This window comes from Raphanus sativus, unplaced genomic scaffold (assembly GCF_000801105.2).
Source record: "Raphanus sativus cultivar WK10039 unplaced genomic scaffold, ASM80110v3 Scaffold2799, whole genome shotgun sequence".
In the NCBI taxonomy this organism is placed as follows: Eukaryota; Viridiplantae; Streptophyta; class Magnoliopsida; order Brassicales; family Brassicaceae; genus Raphanus; species Raphanus sativus.
Genome location: NW_026618107.1, coordinates 1 through 13,763, shown reverse-complemented (window position 1 = coordinate 13,763; position 13,763 = coordinate 1). Strand labels below are relative to the sequence as shown.

General features: G+C 37.2%; 3 protein-coding genes across 5 annotated transcripts; 1 reads left to right on the top strand and 2 right to left on the bottom strand.

Annotated features, from left to right (window-relative positions):
* Positions 1–783: 783 nt before the first annotated feature.
* On the bottom strand, positions 784–2,137 carry LOC130506007 (NEDD8-specific protease 1-like). Of its 2 annotated transcripts, none has more exons than XM_057000610.1 (2): positions 1,986–2,137; positions 784–1,609 (listed from the first exon to the last, which is right to left on the bottom strand). In XM_057000610.1, exon 2 carries the CDS (start codon positions 1,578–1,580, stop codon positions 897–899), a length of 684 nt encoding a protein of 227 aa, XP_056856590.1. In that variant the 5' UTR covers positions 1,581–1,609; positions 1,986–2,137; the 3' UTR covers positions 784–896. The 2 variants fall into 2 exon arrangements, with proteins under 2 accessions (XP_056856590.1, XP_056856591.1); XM_057000611.1 differs by having other exon boundaries at positions 784–1,588; positions 1,986–2,134.
* Positions 2,138–5,197: 3,060 nt separating this feature from the next.
* Positions 5,198–8,176, top strand: LOC130506006 (pumilio homolog 18-like). Its single transcript, XM_057000609.1, has 3 exons — positions 5,198–5,393; positions 5,656–5,716; positions 6,713–8,176. Exon 3 carries the CDS (start codon positions 6,796–6,798, stop codon positions 7,786–7,788), a length of 993 nt encoding a protein of 330 aa, XP_056856589.1. The 5' UTR covers positions 5,198–5,393; positions 5,656–5,716; positions 6,713–6,795; the 3' UTR covers positions 7,789–8,176.
* LOC130506005 (uncharacterized) lies at positions 7,976–13,486 on the bottom strand. 2 transcript variants are annotated; one of them, XM_057000607.1, is made up of 13 exons: positions 13,330–13,486; positions 12,655–12,753; positions 12,298–12,425; positions 12,043–12,193; positions 11,856–11,965; positions 11,671–11,754; positions 11,517–11,565; positions 11,343–11,434; positions 11,061–11,193; positions 10,702–10,787; positions 9,208–10,625; positions 8,298–9,117; positions 7,976–8,199 (listed from the first exon to the last, which is right to left on the bottom strand). In XM_057000607.1, exons 2-12 carry the CDS (start codon positions 12,745–12,747, stop codon positions 8,456–8,458), a joined length of 3,006 nt encoding a protein of 1,001 aa, XP_056856587.1. In that variant the 5' UTR covers positions 12,748–12,753; positions 13,330–13,486; the 3' UTR covers positions 7,976–8,199; positions 8,298–8,455. The 2 variants fall into 2 exon arrangements, with proteins under 2 accessions (XP_056856587.1, XP_056856588.1); XM_057000608.1 differs by having other exon boundaries at positions 11,061–11,187.
* Between the last annotated feature and the right edge of the window lie 277 nt (positions 13,487–13,763).

Sequence of the window (13,763 nt, the reverse complement as noted above, 5' to 3'; positions counted from 1 at the left end):
TGTTTTCGATTTCTGTAAAATTATAATGTTAAATATCATATATGATCACTTGTATTTTGTACACCATGTAAGCTCTGCCTTCAGTTAGAACTATGTTAGTTTCTTACAGAAACAGCTTACTTGTGTTGTTAAAAAAAAACAGCTTGCATACTCTGATAATTAAGCACACTAACCAAGAGACGTGTATTAAATAAACGAAAAGAAGATTTAGGATGGGATTAGAAATTTTGAGGCACTATTCCCAATAAGACCCCGCATATATTCTTGCCTCCATCTTCAAGCAAAGCATCGAGGCGTAGATTCCCATGCAGCTCTTTCTTTTTAGCTCATGTCCCTTTTTATATAATTTAATAGTAGCTCTTTGGAGCTTTCTTTTGTCTGTTTCCACTTTAGTTAAAATTTCTCTAGATTTCAGAAAATGGATTCGTTTTTACGATCTGTAATGTTTTTTATTTTATTTAATAAGTTTTGATCGGTATTAGAATGTGCTCCTCTTACTCAAACGTATGATCTCTTTTCTTTATCTCTTTCTTTTTTAGAAAGTTTTCTTTCATCTTTTTTTTTTGTTTTTGTTTGATTTCGTCTATATGAAGCTAGTTTCTCTAATGTAAGATGTATACAATTTGCTTTCGAAATTCATTGCAAAAAAATCATTTTTTAAATGTACTATATGGCTAAATTGTATCAGAGAAAACTTCTCACTCAGATATTGCTTTTCTACTGCGGGCCTGTAATAACTCTACCACAGTGAAGTAATTTGGGCCTACAGTTACAAAACCTGTGGGCTTAACTACATATATTTGAATATTAGAAAATATCAAGTGTAATTGTTCGAAAAAAAAGAATGAAATATCAAAAGTAATCTAAAATCATTCACTAAACCATCTCTCATTTACTCACACAGTCGCACTCTTCTCAGAGATCAACCTTCTGATCAGCCCTGACATCTCTTCTCTCAAATGATTAACCAGATCCGGTACGGTCTCCTTCACATCAGTAAACCACAACTCATCCCGGTTCTTCACTCCTCCAGAGCTAAACCATTGGCATATAACCCGGGCAATTGCGAGAAGGTAAACACCACAATCGTACCCATTCTTTTGCTGAGGTGTATCACTGCACTCTCTGTACATCGCATCACCATCAGACACAAACGGAGAAACCGCCTCGAAGAGCTGTTTTGCACTCCATTTATTCAGTCCCATCAAGCTGTCGTGATGGAAAAACGAGTTGGCTTCTCTGTGGTACACGAGTAAGCTCCAGTGTAACCCTCCTTCTGCAAGCTCGACATTGGTATTGTCGTTTACAGGAAATATCAGGAGGTCGCTTTCGAGCAACCTAAGGGGTTCGATGAAGTCTTTGAGTGATTCGGTGTCGGGGCAGTTTGAGATCCAGAAGGCAATGGAGGGAGGGATGAGTGAGATGGCAGAGGAAGTGTGGACCGTGGATAGGTAGCTTAGGTAGAACTCGATGATACGGTCGTTTAGAAAATTGGGTCCGTTGAGGATGTCCAAATCTGATCTCCTGAGGACGACATCGTTGTAGCTGAGGATCTTGTCGTCATCTGAACTGTATCCCATGGCAGACACTGGAGTAATCTAGAATAAATCTGCAATATTCAAATGCCAATGAGCAAGAGCGAACATAACGAACTTGTATCCTCAAGAGAACATATATAGTTAACGTGCGTAACAAGACATGAATCAAACAAAAGAGTTGTACAAACCAAAAACATTCGTTGAGGCTTTTTGTCGAACAGTTTGCGATCACTATGATAATATTTATTTTTTGTTCTTACAAGAATCACACAAAGGAAACAAATTTATTACACAGTTACATCCAAGCGAAATCAGTGGTTATATAAAATTGAATTTAACAACAAATTAAATTGGAATAAATGTAACAGAAAAAATCTCTTTCAGGGAACAGAAACTTGGTAAACAATTCACTCATGATTTGTAACGAACTAATGAATTATACATTACCTTGAATCTCTATGGTCTAGACGTGATTCCCGACAAAAGATCAATCCACGGCTTGAAAAAGAACTGTTAAATCTGAGTTAAATAATAATTCAGACAGAATGAAGTGAAATTCAGACATGTGGGGAAATATGAAGAAAGGAAAGTTGATTTGGTGTATCAAATGGAAAAGGAATATAAGCTAGGCCCATAAGCCCAGATTAAGCCCAATATATCAACGTCAGCCCAAGATTGTAATCTTAGATCGTTTGAGCAAAATAAATGCTTTCAATCAACAATTCATGATGTTATTTTCTCAATCTTCTGAAATTCTGAAGGAGTTTTTTTTTTTTTTGCTAAAAATTCTGAAGGAGTTTTTGAAAGCCATAATTGATTCCTTACGTGTGTATGATATTCAAATCTTCTAACGCATAAGCATATCGTATAATTTCTCTTACATTTTACATATTTTCATAAAAATCATATATATTTTGATAAACACTTTTAGTTTTTTGAGAACATAAATAAAATTTATTATGCTGATTTTTGATTTATGTATTAATAAATATTTTAAAGATAACTATGCCCGCACACACCTAGTTAAACTGTGTTTGGCAAGCTCTCTTCCTTGAAAAAACCTAATAGTGAATCATTCATGTGGCATATCAAAAATCGTAAGAATATTTTTGATATGAAAAAATATGAAAAATGTAATAAAATAAAACGTAACCAGTTATTAATAATATAAAGAGAAATACTGATCCAAATTGGTTTCTTTTTTGAGAAATACTTGGGTTCACCCAACCAATAGGATTTCGTTATTTCATATTCAGTATCTTTTAAAAAAGGAAACAAAATATTGTCAAGTTTTATTATGTTTTTAAAATAAAAAATAAATAGAAAATAATAGTAGTAGCAAAAAAGATTTTATATTTAAAATACCGTAAACAAAATACAAAACCCTAAACCCTAAATCATAAACCCTAAACCCATGGATAAATCCTAAATCTTTTGATTTTTTAAAAAATATACTTTTAACACAATTGGCAAAACACTAAACCCTAAATACTAAACCCTAAACCCTAAATACTAAACCCTAAACCCTTGGGTAAACCTTAAACCCTTGGATAAATCCTAAATTCTAGGATTTAGAATTTATCCAAGTGTTTTGGATTTACCAAGGGTTTAGGGTTTATCCAAGGGTTTAGGATTTAGGGTTTAATGTTGGTTGACGGTATTAAAAGTATATTTTCTTAAAGGTGTTTTTGTTTGCAATTATTATTATTTTTATTTATTTTTATTTTTATTTTTAAAATATAATAAAACTTGACAATATTTTGTTTCCTTTTTTAAAAGATACTGAATATGAAATAACGAAATCTTATTGGCTGGGTGAACCTAAAGGTTCACTCTAGGGGTGAACCCAAGAATTTCTCTTCTTTTTTTGGCCTCTTGTGATGATTGAGGAGGACTAACAGTTTAGGTTTCTAACCTAAAATCAATCAAAATCCACTTATTTTTAATGAGCAATCTGTATATTTAAACAAAAATACTAGTAAGAACTTGTGTTCACTAACTAAGCAATTCATTAGCCCGTTAAACTCCGGTAAATTTAAAGAAGCAGTCTGGATATTCAAGTCTTATACATATGGTAGAAGAAACAACAAACAAAAGGCTCTAACAAGAACCGTGTGTGGCAAGCTATCAAAGCTCTTATATCATTCGTATATACATACTAGAAAAGAAAACTACGTACAAATCATCTTTTAAGCAGCAGTCTTTTATGTCTTTAGGCAGAAGAAATTCCTAAACGAACGAGGATTCAACTTGGCCTTCTCGTTTTTCAACTCAGCTTTGAGACCAGACATGGCACCCTCAAGTTTCTTGACCTCTTGTTCGAGTTCCACAATCCGAGCTTCACAAGCATCGCGTTTCTTCCTCTCCAAGTAAGCTTCACGTTTCTTCACCTCGAACTCTGACCACAACCACTCCACCTTTATACCGTCTTCCGTCAGATAAGCCAATTTCTCCGAAGTTCTCCTTAATTCAGCATCAGACAGCGTTCGCTCATGGCCAAGTTTCCGGATGATATGGGAGATATCGCGCATCATATGAAATGCCCTGAGTACTGGCTTCTGAGATTGTAAACTCAGTGCTGTTTCTGGGTGTGTCTTAATAATCCACTCGACTAAATCCTTATCCCCCCACGGAATTCCGTATCCGTTGACTTGGGCCCTCCTATGATTTGATTCATCCAGGTTATATTTCGGAAGAAGCATATTAAAAAATACCACTCCTCCACCCATGGTGAGATGTCTTTATAAAAATATATTGTTTTCAAGCGTTTTTCTTCGTGATATGCTCCATTAGTAACGCCTTCTCTTTATATAGGCAGCTGAAGACCGACAATTACTTCCAAATCTATAAGATAAAATTGGAATTTTATTACTGATTTTTTTTTAGATTTCGTTTTGATATATATCAATAACTAATTTTAAGTGTTTTTTTTTCCTTTTTGGCCAAAGATAATCATAGATATTTATTGATTTTTTTTTCCTTTTTGTATTTCGTTTTGAGCTAGGAGTTAATTAGAAAAATAAATAATATAATTAGCCTTAATTTTCCTTTTCTTCTGATTGATTATTACATCTCACTTACGAGACCAACAGATCACCATGGTTAGCTTGGATGACAAGTAAAGCATGTGACCTAACCCACCAGCTTTTAGATAAGATCCTAGACAAGAAGACAAGATGTGAGAGTGATCAGAACAGGAGCTAAGTGCTTCTCCAATCGAGCTTTATGATTCTGTACATTCCTCTCCAGATAATACAAAGCTGAGCCAACAAGAAGAGAATGCCGAGTCAAGGTAGCGTATGAGACAAAGCCCACTTCTTGAAGACGATGCCGAGTCAAGGTAGCGAATGGAAAAAAAATATACGAGGCGTTCTCATCTATTTTTTACAATATGATATTTATAACACATAATGCATTTTTGTAATTATAACAACGGATTAAAACTATTCTATCTTTTGTACAATCTCATAGAACATGTAACTTATTCAAATAATTAAACTATGAAAAGATGATTATATGTATTCTTGACCTTCGTCGACCCTTGGCCATCCTTCCTTAGTTCCTCTTGGAAAACAGGTTCATCGTCAAGGGGGTATTATTGCTGTTGCTAAAGTATTATTGCCTGCTTACGGTTCATTTCTCAAACGCTTTGGGTAAAATTTGTGTTTAATTTGCAAAAGTCAATATTTTCTTAAATCAAAACGTAAATCCTAAAGGAGTTTAAACCGATGAGTTGTGTAGGCCTCTGGTTGAGAATGGGAAGAATCCGCAGAAACACATAAAATATACAGCTGAAGATCTTGATAGATTGTTGGGTGAGTTGCTTGAAGGGAAGTCGATGAATGAACCTCGAAGGTAAAAAGAACAAAAAACCAAAGCTAATTGCGCGCAAGTTAAAATTCTTTCACTTTTTTTCCTTGATCTTATTCGTTGCCATTGCACATGGAGTGTCCACATGGAAAGGGAGTTGTTTCTCTTTTGTTTACGTCTGGTTTTTGAAATAACCATGTGGCCCAATAAGTCTAAAGCACAAGATTTCATCAGAGATTTAGAGCTCTTAAAATGACATTTTATAAATGTATATATTTTGAATGAGTTTGGAGATGTTTCTCTTTAGGTGAAGAATACTTACAAAAGGAAGACAGGAGAAGAAGATATTTTCAGAAGATTATGACTATGTAAGTATGAATTGTTTTTATGTAGGTGTTGTGTGAACGATACCATTTTAGTACTCCCTCCGTTTCATATTAAGTGTCGTTTTAGAGAATTTTTTTCGTTGCAAAATAAGTGTCGTTTTAGAATTTCAATGCAAAATTTATTAAGTTTATTCTCTATTCTATTTTTCTATTGGTTGAATTGTATCGGTAATGATGTTTTTATATTGAAAATATGCAAAATTAAATGATTTCTTAATCCGTGTGCACAAGTCTAAAACGACACTTATAATGAAACAGAGGGAGTAATTATTAGCAATTAACCCCCTCTACCTCTATGGGCGGATGAGTAATTAAATTAACCGACTAAAAGAGATGTAATTTTTTTATCTGAAACTGTATTTTAAATTATATTATCTTATATTTAAGTATACTCAGTTGATATTTTAGTCATTGTTACTAACTTTATTTTTGTCTTGTGTGTATATCCATGTCAATTTTCGTTATTTTCCATGTCAATTTAAATTATTTTGAAGTATGATATCCTCTTATCTTCTTTATTACCATTGTTATTAGTAAGTTTGTCTTTTGTTGTATTATCTTATTAAGTTTGTTATGTTCATGCTGTGTGGTTTATTTGGTGCTGAATTGTTATTATGAAGTGTTGAGTTAATCTTAATGTAGTGTCATTGGGAGTGGTAAATATATAATTCTTTGGCCAAACATTGTTTTTAATATAAATTTAGTTAGCAATAAACTTAATACTAACCCCTATATTGACCCTTTGATTTTGTCCCAAATTACGATTTTAAATAAAGCTTATTAAAAAAGAGTAAATATATAATTAAAAATCTAATCCATCTCCGATTAATCTACCTTTGACGAATTAAATAAAAGCAAAACCTGAATATGAAAACTATATAGCAAACAAAAACGCAAAAAGGAAAATTCTAGCAGTTTATATTTCCTTTTCCTAGTAAGAAAACAAATACTCTCTCTAACAAAGTAGTATAAATATAGGTCACTACAGCCCTTCACAGCTTCAATCCAACAAGCATCTCTCGAACATCTCCATAAGCTTAGTCGAGATTAGTTTCTGTACAATGGCACCCGATGACAATCCTTTCTCCATGTCGACCATGTCCAATGCTTTACAACGTATTCGAGTCTCTGGTTCCATTCCCCCTCCGGGATTCGCCCCACGCGCCTCCTCCGACGTATCAGATACGCGCTTCAAACGGCTCTTTAACCTAATGACTAGCTGCGAAGACGTGGGACAGTTTAAGGATCTGATCTCAACGTTTGACCAAAGTGAGCTTCAGAGGATGGCGTCGATGCTGACGTCAGACTCCGACTACTTCATGGAGGTCATCAGAAACAAGTACGGGTCGAGACGCGTGCAGAGGCTCCTCGGAATATCGGATGACGTGGACTCGTTATTCTGCGATGCTATCTTGCAACGCTTCTTCGACATCATGACAGACAAGTTCGCATCCTACGTGGCGACTCGAGCTGTGGTCGTTTTCGACCGGGTGAAGAAACATGTAATGTACAAGAACGTTCTCTACTACGCGCTCGACATAGCGCGTAGCCAACACGGATGCGTCGCGCTCAACGAGGTCGTAACCGACGCGGATGATCCCCTCTTCAGGAACCGGCTACTAGACGTAGTCGCGCGCAACGCTCTCTTCCTAAGCAACGATCCTTGGGGGAACTTCGTGGTGCAACACGTGCTTAAACTGTATGACTTGCGTTGCAAGCGCAACGTGGCGGTTATTCTTCGTGGGCACTGTGTTGATCTGTCGTTTAAGAAGTACGGAAGCTACATCGTGGAGAAGCTCTTGGAGGCTGAGGTGTCGATGGGTGTGGTGGCTGTGGAGCTTTTGAAGTGCGATGGAGATAGGTTAATGAGGCTGGCGAGGAGTGAGTTTGGGAATTTCGTGGTGCTCACGGCACTGAGAGTCACGCAGGAGATGAACAGGATGGATTTGTTTTCGGACTTGGTGCAGAAGCTGATGCCCCATCGCCATCTTTTGCTTGGGTCTCACGGAAATAATATTGCAAACGTATTGGAGACAAGAAGATGCTCAAATTAAAAGTTCTCGAATGTTGTATGGTTGATTGGTGAATCCTGGTTTAAAGTAGATTGTCATTGATTTTTTTTTGTACAAGGATCCTGGTTTAATTCAAACAGTGGATTTTTTTAATTAAACAACACTTGCATGCAGTAATTCTAACATTATACAATTTTCAGAACTATTAATGATAAATTTGTAGGAAAGATTCAGCAGTAATATTCCGATTGCTTTTTTTATATATATGATTTTGCTATAACAATTATATTTTGTATAAAACTGTTTTAGAGAAAAACTTTATTGTCTATAGAACTAAATTGAGTTACAGTTTTGAATAAGAAAACAAATAAGAGGCGGCCTCTCTAACCAACCAGTGGACTTGGACGCTTACATGCATCAACAAGGCAACCAAACATCAACATCTTCACGCTCCTGCAATAGAGAAAACATCTTTTATTACCGGTCAAATATACTATCAAAACCAGAGGATAAGCCAATATAACACTTCATAAGATAAAAGTTTTGAATACCTTTGGAGTTCAAAAATGCTCTTGGTGAAATTATGTTGGGGCCATGCATCTTCACTCTGCGCAGCAGTCACTGGAAGCAGTTTTTGATGATTCTTCCATCAACTTGGGACCAACCAGAGCAAATCCAACAAAGTAGAATATCTCTCTTCATGCCAGAATTACATCCCATATGTTCTATTATACACATCCCCCCCGGGACTTGGAATACGGAATTTCGGATCTTCATATCCATTGTTGTATAGGCTCCCATTGAATCCCAGCCGTTCATTCCTAAGTAGCTCGGCCATGCCTAGAGAGTTCAAATTTTGGCCATCATTCCACTTATCCCAGTGACCATTGGACAAGGCTTGATTTGCAGATGGTTGTTGTCTTGTTGATCCATGTGAGAAAAGAGATAAGCTACTTCCCTGTGCCTGTTGATCCATTAGCCTTGAGTTAAATCCGTAAGGATCGATAGGCGAAGGAGACAAGTTTCTGACATCATGATGAAACCCATTGACTTGTTGTTGTGCAGCAGACAGAGACTGATGTCTTGACATTTGGAGTCCTGTCTCATTCCCATAAGAATTCATTTGTGATGAGAAAACTGATCTCCTATCCAAGTCTGCATTTATCATCCCTCTTCCAACAGCTAGAATAGCAGGATCCGCAAACTCTATATCACTTGCACCACTTGGATTCCCAATTGGAGGCTGTACTTGATATGTATTCTTTAGCATGGCAGAAGATAGGCCAACTCTTTCATGTGAAGAGAAGCCAGGAGGAGGTAACCTGCTGGGCGCAGAAAATCCTGGAGGAGCAGAAACTTGGGGTCGTGTAACTGCAACAGGAGAAACAAATCGGCAATGTATTAGAAAAAGATTCAATCCAGACAAGAAACAAAGAAAAGTCATCAACTATAAATACTGACCAGGAGTCTTGTGCGATGAGAATAAAGGACTAGCAGCAACAACGTCTTCCAATAATCCACCGGAATAGTTTGAAGCAAATCCAATTAGATTCCCGAGATTATCACGATAGATATCTCGGCTCACTACAGACTCTCGAATAGGCTGATCTCTTGAAAACTGCCCATAAATGCTATGGTTCTCTCTGTCAAATGCTTGATTACTAGATTCTTCGTACCGTGCAAAAGAGAATCTGGACTGACTGTTATGTTGCTTCAGGAGGTTTGAAGGTTTTAGAGGACTGGCTCGCTGATCAACTTTACCTAGTAACTCAGCCAAATTCTGGGGTGAGGTTAAGGATTCATCCCAAGGATCAAAGTCCAGTGACAAAATGTTTGAGATTACTTCATCCTCTGCGCTGCGAACTTTGTTCCTGCCTTCATTAGCAAACAGAGAGTGATCCGCACTGAACATGGATTTCTCACCAAACCCACTTGGAAAATGCAACCTATCGCTGCCTCTATCCGAAGGGAATCTCAAGTTTGAACCGTTTACACCTGAAGGTTCACAAGGTAGGGAAGAACGAGAAGCCAGATGATTTGAATCCAAAATGGAACTTGAAGAGTTAGACAAAAACAGCGAGTTGGTAACATCCTCTTCACGGTGATGCCTTTGGTTATGTAATGATGAGATATCCTCCACATCCAATTTTGAGCTGAATTGCATTTGGGATTGCAAATCTAATCTCCAATCCCACTCTGGCCTTGTATGAGGGAACCCACTCTCTGATGGTATATCTTTTTTATCAGTCTTTATAGAGCTATCCATCTTACACTGCTCTAGATGTGACAACTTTGATACTTCATGATCAGATTGTCTACTAGAACCTTGATCACACTTGCTACCAACTGCCATTGGAATATCAGGACGCTCATCTCTCGAATTCGTGGCTATCTCTATTTGTGAAACAGCAACAGCCAAGTTTCCTACAGTACAGCCATCTTGTGAAACACCAACACGCAAGTTACCTACAATAGGGTCATCTTCTACAGCTTCATCTGAATCGTCAAACGAGTTCACAGTAGCGGAAGGCTTGTCAACGTCTCTGCCATCGTAGGAAGAGTCTGTTGAACTGGATAACCGATTGCTAGGAGAATCTCTATCAGGTGAGGTGGCTCTCTTGGTCCCAGAACCAACCACAACATTAGGCTGCAAAGGCTTCAAAACCCTAAGCTTGCTTTTGTCAACAACTTTTTGATTTTCTTCTTTGTTGGATGGTCTTTTAAGAACGTTACTAGAGGACACAGGTCCATGAGCTGCATTTGCAACAACAGCAGAGAAGGCCAAGGTTTCATTTACTGATGTTGTTCTTTGTATATCAGAAGATCCATTTGAGTTAACCGACGCTGCTAAAGACTGCTGGTTTGCATTATGTGTCCCCCTGCAGCAGATATCCCTATTTTATTATATTGACCAATCAAAATACCTAGCATAAAAGTAGCAAGTGAAAAACTTACCATGACGCTGCAGCGGGAAGAGCAGTGGATCTGCTAGAGCTCCCACTCCCACTAGGTGGAGAATACCTGGGAACACTTGCTGCATTCTGCTCATAGAAAAAAAAAATAGAAATGAATATAGTAAGCTTAGTAAACTGAATAGATTCCCTAACCTAGTCATGTCACATAAATAAGTTAGTCACCAACTGGGACTAACAAACATGAAAGCCTTCCGATTTGTAATATTTTTGTGGTTAGTTTTGGGGTGGTAGTTTGAGGCTTGGGAGAGTATTTGGAGACTAAAACTCCTAGGAAATGGTGCGTAATCAATCGAAATTGGACACAATGTCACTACAAAGCTAAGATTTAACTGAACTTACACTTGAAGGAACTTTTGCAATTGGTTTAGCAGAAGAACTGTCACTGCAAAAAGCATCTAGTGGTGGAGGTAGCATGCTCCCTGAACGTTGATGAAGTATGTTTGTTGCTCCGGTGATTTGCTGAACTCTACTCCTTCAAAATTACTATAAGACTTAACTAATCATCCAAAAATACTAGACCAGCCATCATATTACATATATACTAGCAAGGTAACTGATCCAAGAAAGCGAACAATCATGAACGCAAGACGGAATTATAAAGATGAATATGATAAAAAGTACCTTGTATGGGCAGATATGGCCTCATCTTTTGTGAAACTATCCTCTTGAGAACCAACCTCGTGCAGATAGAGACAATCAGGATTAACACAAGCCTGGAAACAAAAACATGCAACTCATCACTACAAAAGACATCAGGGGGTCAGAAAGCAGAACAAGAATCCGTGGAAGGCGCACCGCATTTCTCAGCCATGCATGACAATACTTGGTTGTCCCAAAACACGCCCTGAAATATATGCATGTACATACATCTTATCCACAATTGAATGAAAACAAACTAAAAACACTAGATACATGTTTTCAAACAAGAAGGAAGCGAGGCAAAACATACTTCAGTGATTTACCATCCAAGGTAAACCCATGAACGGCCTGGATGCAACGGACAGCCTCTTCCTCTTTTGCATAAGTAATGTATCTGAACAATAAAAAGAATATTATCAGAAGAGAACAATAATGACAAGCAAAAACTCAATGAACTTCATGATAAGGGAAAAATTTTAGCTGACAGAAACGCACACACTGCATGTATCGTTAGGGAATTGTTGGATGGCACCAGATGACGTTCGGGACATGGAAACCTTTAGAACTTTTCCATACTGACCGAAATATTCTTTATGATGGAGTAGCTGCAAAGAAAACGGAGCCTAGTCACATAACAATCCACAAAGCAATTTTAAAAAGGGTGTGATGGGAGTTCTCATACATCTTCATCTGCTAGATTAAGGGGCAACCCAACAATGTAAACAAGGTTCCTCTGGATGACTCTGACACTAGTGAGTTGCTTTCTCCCTTCAGAAGGTTTTGATTTCGACTTTTGAGTCTTCTTGCGCTCCATGTTGGTTTCAAAGGCCAGACTGAAAAAGGTCAAACATATGCAAATCAGCAAAGGAGAGCATAAAGAAAGGATTTTCCCCAGAAAACATTAAATTCCACACATAAAAAGCACCGTATTACAAACCTGTCGCAATCAACAGTCATCCCAACGATCTTTTCTTTGTCATAAGGAGTGCGACAAGCAGGACAACGCCCTTCTATCTGATCTTTCTCTGCCATGTCCACTATGTGATGCCAGCACCAAACACATATCTGTATCACATACAGAAGAAGAAGAAAAAAATCATCAACAGAGCAAAGATCATTGATCAAGGAGAGGCCAGAAAAAAAAAAGACGTGACATGTTTCCACTTCTCATCACATGTATTCTAATTTCATGCTTCAACTTTGAGCTAAAAGCTAAAAAGGTTATGCTGATTATTGCTATTGAACAATTGCAATAAGAAGTAACATGTAAAATTAACAGAAGATGGAAAGAGACCTGATAGCCACATCTGCAAGGCTTCAATTGCTGATCAGTGAGATCCATCTCTTCAGCACATAGTGGGCAAGTCTTCTCTCCTTGGTCACTCATGGTTGTCTACAGAGAGAATTCGACATATATTATTAGTCACAGTCTAAGAAAGTAACCAAAAAAAATACAAAAGCCAAACTAATAAGACTGAAAGCCACCAGATCTGGCTAATAAAGGCCCCCACATCTACAAATCCTGATAAGCATCGACATGTGGAAACTTAAACTCGCTACCGTAAAGATAAACATCACTTATCATCAGAAGAAATGAGACTCAATGCAGATTCAGCATATCCCCAATCAAACCCTAGAGTCTGTTCTATCTATGTTTACTCCATCTCATCAAAGCTAATTAACTCTAAATACTCAAAACTTTCAGATCGATACTAAGAATTACAAAAAAAAAGGAATCTACGATGAAGAGCTCTCCTAGGAATCGATCTGCGCAGGCACGGTGACGAATCAATTGCATCGTTCGGATATATAAACAAAGACAAAAACATATGAAACAATCCAAAATCTCTTAATCCAGAATTTTACGATCTAAACTAATAAAAGACCGACGATCCAATCAAAAAAAACCCCAGAGTTAGGGGTTTTGAGGATTCAAAACACCACGAGAGAGAGAAAGAGAGAAACATACGAAATGAGAAAGATTCAATTTGGGAGATTTTTGCAGAGGGAAGGAAGAAGATTTTGTGAGATATGAGGAGGAGAGGGGAAGCTGGGAGATTTGCGAGCGAAAGAGAGAGATTGGATGGCTGTGATTTTGGGAGATGTGAGATTTCGCCGTTTTTTAACCCTTGGATTTCTCTTGCCAGATCCACGTTGCTGTCCGGTCCGGTTCGGTTTTATTACTAGATTCTGTCCGGTTCTTTTAGGCCTTTTATGTTATTACCAAAAATTGTTCTTGAAAATCTAATCTATTAATTTAGGGATTATCTACTATTTGAAGTTCTCATTTAAATTTTAGACTCTTTCATAGTTGTTGCTAGAATATATCATACCTCCTATACAATGCAACCTACCAACTTAAATTAAACCAAATCTTAACCAACATAGATTAGTTAAACCTAA